Source organism: Ischnura elegans, chromosome 1 (assembly GCF_921293095.1).
Source record: "Ischnura elegans chromosome 1, ioIscEleg1.1, whole genome shotgun sequence".
In the NCBI taxonomy this organism is placed as follows: domain Eukaryota; kingdom Metazoa; phylum Arthropoda; class Insecta; order Odonata; family Coenagrionidae; genus Ischnura; species Ischnura elegans.
The window spans coordinates 170,139,625-170,146,090 of NC_060246.1; the positions used below are offsets into that span (position 1 = coordinate 170,139,625).

Below are 6,466 nucleotides of genomic sequence, written 5' to 3' on the forward strand. Positions count from 1 at the left end.
CAGCGTCATAATTATCTGTTAATTAAGGATACTTGCCTATAATACTCTATGAGATATTTGATGGTATCGATATATATTTTAATCAATATATCTCAACACTTTATCAATATAGGTAATAATAAATGGTATGTACCATTAATATATTGCTGTCCAAGTACACTTTATGAATTTAATATCCGTGCCCACAATAGTGACGCTGCTGTGTGCAACTGTCAATTAGACCATTTTATGGGCCAAAACTTTATTTACACTGCCATTATATGTAAGATTTAACAATGATTTGATTAATTCGCTTAATAATAACATTCAATGAGAGTTTCAGCCTTGTATCTCATGAAATGAAAAAAATATGAGCGAAAAGTTGAATCCCAAGAAAGTCGATCTGATCTTACTCGCAGAAAAAATAATTATTTAGAGCGCCCATCATTCGCAAAATTTATGTACGTGATAAGGATTATACCATTAAAATGTCATTCATCTCCCATAAATAGAATGGTAATGAGAATGATTTGAGGATTTTCCTCTATACTTTGCAATGCTATTAGATATCAATATAAAATGAACACGATGGTTGGCAAGGAGACTAAATTTTTACTAAATAACTATATTGTTAATAAGATATGACGCTAAAAATTTTGGACAAATAAGGTCAATAATGTAGGAGAGAGTATGAAACCTATCGATATAATTTCATATCAATATATCTTCGTAAGGAAACCTAGCACATCAAAATAATTTATATTTATGAAGAGTACATTCTTCTCCTAACATAATGGTTAAAGGCTTATCCCAATTATTATTGAAATTTGTCTGGAGAAGGGATCTATCTAATGCTCACTTGTATCGATTATAACTTCGGCTTTAATAACTGCATTAGTTTTCTTTAATTTTAATAATATTTTGTATTATAATTTTATCTTTCAGCAGGAGTTTCAGTCCGCTGCCTTAATAAATAAAAAATATATTATGTATATATCGAAGTTCAGGATTTACGATATGATTTTTCTTTCTGGTTAATAGATGAAGCGGAATATCCATCATTGCTATTGTGACCTCAGTGATAAGGATTATATCCTTAAATTTTTTTTATATCGTAAAAGGGGAAACTTGTATAAAACGATTTGAGTGCATCCCCATTCACTTTACATTGAAATTAAATGCCGATATAAAATGAAAACTATGGTTGTCATGGAGCCTTTATTATAATGAAACATTTATGTTGCCAGTCAAATACTACCCTGAAAATTTCGGACAGGTACGGTCAATAGCAAAGGAGAAAATGAGTCCTATCGATATAAATTCATATCGATATATTTTCATTAAAAATCGTAACACATCACAATTATTTACATGTGTGCATAGAGCTTTTCTTTCTTATAATATTATTAAAATGTATATCCCCGTAACTATATAAATAAGTCAGAAAAAGGGCTATATCGAATGAACACTTGGATCGATATTACTTCGGCTGTAATAATTCGATCGGCTTGATTTAACTTTTGTCGGATAAAACATACTAAGAACTTTATTATATATAACTTTCATATTCACACCTTGCTTAACAACAAAGTTATTAGTGAATAAAGCGTATCCTAGGAGATTGGTATCGATATAACTCGTACGTGAATCAATCGAGTGAAATGGTCATCATTGCAAAAGTTGACCTTTTTGATAAAAGTATTACTCTGAAAATTTCATTCCTCTAGCTTCACCGGTGATAAGATATTCAAGATCGTAAGCTCCACAAAAACATGGACACAATGATGATGGCCAGGATTTTTTTCGGAATTTTATGATGAATTAACCAAGAGGGTTACGGAGAAAGTAGGATGAAACGCTAGAGTGCGAAGCACCCTAAACGGTTTTTTCAGAATATCCAAATTTTCACATGGCACATGTTTCAAGGCCGAAATGCGAGATTGAAATTTTGACCACCTCTACAATGGAAAATCGAAACCGCTTATTCCTCGGAATTGTTTCGACGCATTAATATTCCAAGATAGCAAAAAAAATCAATCAAAAAATCTTGTATCTTGCGTTTCAAGGAATTTTTCGTGCGATGACTGCATGTTGGTAAACAAAATTCTCAAGTTAGTGCCATAAGAAGAGCATGGGACACTTTCAAAAAATCATGACAAATACTAAATACTTATTTATTTATTAAATTATTCAAACACAGCCAAAATGGCCTTTACATTGAATACAAAACATAAAATCTGCAGCTTTAACAAATGTAAACTATAAAAAAAATTATACAAAGGATATAAAAAAGAAAAAAATTGATTCAGTAGATGGCTTTTCGAAGCTGTCTATTGAAAAACCTGATGGGCATTGAAAGATACAGGGAAGGGTGAGTACTCGAAACGGCATTGAAAGAGGTAGGGAGTCTGTAAAAAAGTGATCTCTGAGAGAGAGAAGGAAGGAATTTAGGTTGGTGTAGTAGGTGGTTATTACGGAAGGAGCGGGAGGGAATGTGGAGTGAAAAGAAAGGCATCAAATCTGAGGATCGGAACTTGCCATTTAAGGCATTGTAAATGAAGGGAAGATCATGGAAATTCCTACGGGAGGATAGTGGGACCAATGATAGGGCAGACATTACTTCAGAGCGAGAAGAATTACGGAGGTGAGGAACACGGTGTCGGACTACTGAAATAAAGAAATTAACTGGGCGTTCAAGAATTTTAAGGTTGGAGGGGCTGGCAGTGGAGTAAATGACGGAGCAGTACTCGAGGATTGGGAGAACGCAACCGGTGAAAATAGCTCTCATGGCGATTGGATCGGTAACAGAAGTGAGTCGATAAAGAACTCCTACAACTGACATGGCCTTGGATTTCATTTTGTTAAGATGCGGAAGAAAAGTTAGTTTGGGGTCGAAAGTAACACCCAGGTCATTGATGTAGGAAGCAATCGGAACAATTTCATTAAAAATAGTATATTTATGAGGAGTGGGGGTGCGTTTTAAAGAAAAAGGTATGTATTTTGATTTGCTTGTATTAATTTTGAGTTGCCACTGAAGGCACCAGGCATCGAGGGAATGAAGGGAAGACTGCAAAGACTGAGAGTCAGAAGTATTCTCAACTCTTTTGAATATTTTGCAGTCGTCTGCAAAGAGGAGAATTCCGCATGCGTTAGAAAGTGCACAGCTCGTAATATCGTCAATGAAAAGGGAAAAGAGAAGAGGTCCGAGAACACTGCCTTGGGGGACGCCTGAAAGGATGGGGATGCTCGGAGAAGACGCTCCGTCAAGAACAACTCGCTGAGTGCGGTCGGTTAGGAAATTCGATAGTATAGATAGGAAAGAGCCGTGGATATTGTAGTGATGAGACAGTTTGTGGATAAGAAGGGTGTGGTTGACGGAGTCGAAGGCTTTAGCAAAGTCAATGTAGCAAACGTCTAGTTGAGAAAAGGCTTCGAAAGCAGCGGTGATATGCTGATGTAGGATACATCTACATAATACCCTGCGAGCCACCTCTAGGGTGTTTGGCAGGGGGTGATCAATCACCAGCATGCAGCATGCATTTGGACTCCTACATGCACATAGATAGGTTCGTCGCAGTGGAGCTAGCAGGAAGGAAGCCATGCTGCTGGGGTGAGATGTAAGCGATAGTAAATGATAGAAGTCGGTCATGAATAACAAGTTCGAATAAAATAGAAAGAATAGGGAGGATAGACACAGGATTCTCATTCTCTCGATTCTCTCCCCGGAGTACTATCGTACCATATCGGACTGACATCTCTACGAAGCATCGAAAACTGTTTTGTTCGAAAAACAGTCCAACGCCCGATACACGGGCCAAGCGCCGAGCCATCGACCGCGGACTGCCCTCGGGGTCCCCGCGGATGGAGCCGTCACGGCCCCCGGTCAACCGACCAGAGGGGCCAACATACCAACTGTCAACGCAGCAGATGCCGCCATCTAAACGTACCAGATCGCAGCGCACCGTCACTCCCATAATGGCCAACAAGCCCGAAGACGAAGACTTCGAAGAGGATAAAAAGAAGGCTGCAGAGCTTATGTCCAAGCTGGAAAAGAGACTGTCACCAGAAGCCTTGAAGTCCTTGCGTGCCGACCCAGGAGTCAGCGAACTCTACGAGGCTTTGTCTCTCGACCAACCACAGCAGCCAACTGTCCAGGATGTCGCCGGCTCGTCCCAACCTGCCTGCCCGGCCCAGCCACCCGTCATCGCCCCGGCCAGCAATCCGCCGCCAGCCCCGTCAGCGGACCAGAAAAGGGACAACCCGAGCATCCAGCAGAAGCCCACCAAGGACGTTCCTGCCAGCAGTACCACAGATTCGGTGAGTCAATCCTCCTCCTCCAGCCAGTCATTAAGTGCGCATGCCAAATGTAACAGCCTGGACAAATTCCGTGAGGTACCGGCACGCCGAAAGGCCATGAATAAAGTCGCTAAAGCTCCTACAGTCATTTCAACCAATAATAAATATACTGTCCTTGCAACATTAGCAAATGAAACTCCAGAAAATTCAACTCCAGAAGTTTCCAATCCTGAAAATCCAAATCCAACTGTAGAAAAACCTAAAAAGGTTAAAATACCGCCAATCTGCGTAGCCGATACCTCACAATGGTCAGATTTTTATCCGAAAATTCTGCGCTCTTGCTCATCCCCCCCCCCGTCTCACATGCAACCAGCATAACATCTGCAGTAATCAAGTGCCATTCAGTAGCTGATTTCACTGCAGTCAAATCTATCTTAAATGAACTCAATGTCGCGTACAAAACTTACCAACTCTCAGAAAACCGCCGCAGAGAATTTGCTTTACGTGGGATATTGCCTTCAATCACTGATGAAGAAGTTCTTTCAGAGTTAAAAGCTAAAGGCTTCCCAGTTCTCTCCGTCAAACGAATCATGTCAACTCGTCCCTCTAAAACTCAAAAAGATAATGGTATCAATTCAGTAAATTCTTACCCTACTGGTGTCTGCCATGTATCCACCGATCCTTCTATCGACCTTCAGTCATTTTTTAATGTTCATCATGTTGCCGGTCTAAAAATTTCAATCTCAGATTATAAAAAACCAGCTATTCCCGTCCAATGCCACCGATGCCAAGGCATTGGTCACACGAAAAACCACTGCAACCTTCCCCCTAAGTGTGTCCGCTGTGGCGAAGACCACATTTTCTCAGCTTGCAAAAAATCAACTCAAGTTCCGGCTAAATGTGCCCTATGCGGGGGCGATCATCCAGCTAGCTATCGCGGATGCATCAAACATAAAGAAGCCAAAGCCGCTATGGCTGTTAGACGTAAAGCCGCTCAAGCACCTCCCCCCCTCAATAGATCTTACGCCGCCGCTACAAACTCCCTAAACCAAACAGAATTTCCATCCTTAACTAATGATCCTCAATCATCCAATGAAAACAGTGAATTATCCAGCTGGTTCTCAAACATCTCATCACAACTCGCTTCCCTGCGCACAGTCATTGAAAAGAAAGCTTTCTCCTAAACCAACTCCTCGCACTCCAATGCCCATAATAGTGTAGACGTCCAGGCTGATGGCATTTTTTTAACACAATTTCTACAGACAAAATAACACACAAAACACTGCCTATTTTCATTCTCTTCTATGAGTCTTTCGTATGTCTTTCTTTTCTTCAATTGTAAGCATTCTAATTTTTTTGACGCAAGCATTAATGTTGATTTCTATTTTTGGGAGCACTAATCAAGCCCAATCGAAAAGAAAAAAAAATAATAAAAAAATAATAATAACAATTAAAAAAATAATAACTAAAAAAGATATAAATATTAAAAAAGGGCCTTCTAAAAAAAATAAAACAAATAAAAAAATAAAAAAAAGATTCAATATTCACTCATTAGTGCTCAAGCTCTGAATTGTCATTAACTTTAAGTTTCCTGTTTCTCATAAACAACATTTTACACTGACAACGATACACATGCGCCATTTTTAATCCACTATTGTCAACTGGCTGGTTGGGGTGAGATTGACTCACCGGTACAGCCCCTGCAGTCGCGCCTCCGGCGCGGACATTTCATGTGAAAGGATAGACACAGGACGATAGTTACTTACATCATCTTTTTTGCCGGATTTTAAAATGGGAGTTACAAGTGCTGTTTTCCAAGTTGAAGGAAATAATCCCGCTGAAAAGAATCGGTTGAACAATTTACAGAGGGGGATGTGGAGAGTATCAGCTGTTCGGTGCAGAAAGAGTGATCCGAGGCCGTCGGCTCCAGTGGCTTTGTTGGGAGGCAAAGATTTAAGGAGGCGTAGAGTCTCCTCAGGCGTAACAGAGACCACGGTAAGTGAGTGAGAGCAAACCGGACTAAGTGTTGGAAGTTCGAATTGCGGAGTGGGAGGGGTGAAGTTTGAGGAAAAGTCTGATTTAACGATGGATGGTATTCGGGCTGATTTCCGTTTCGAGTTAAATAATGACCAGAAGCGTTTAGGGTTAGAAGCCATGTCATCTGTAATTGATTTGATGCTATTACTATAAT

The 6,466-nt window shown here is 39.9% G+C and overlaps 1 protein-coding gene across 1 annotated transcript; it reads left to right on the forward strand.

Moving 5' to 3' along the window:
- The first annotated feature begins 3,840 nt into the window (after window positions 1–3,840).
- On the forward strand, window positions 3,841–4,653 carry LOC124173536 (histone-lysine N-methyltransferase, H3 lysine-79 specific-like). Its single transcript, XM_046553003.1, has one exon. It carries the CDS (start codon window positions 3,841–3,843, stop codon window positions 4,651–4,653), a length of 813 nt encoding a protein of 270 aa, XP_046408959.1.
- Window positions 4,654–6,466: the final 1,813 nt, after the last annotated feature.

Excerpts from the sequence above, each read along its gene's own strand:
- LOC124173536 (XM_046553003.1), top strand. The coding sequence starts at position 3,841 with ATGGAGCCGTCACGGCCCCCGGTCAACCGACCAGAGGGGCCAACATAC.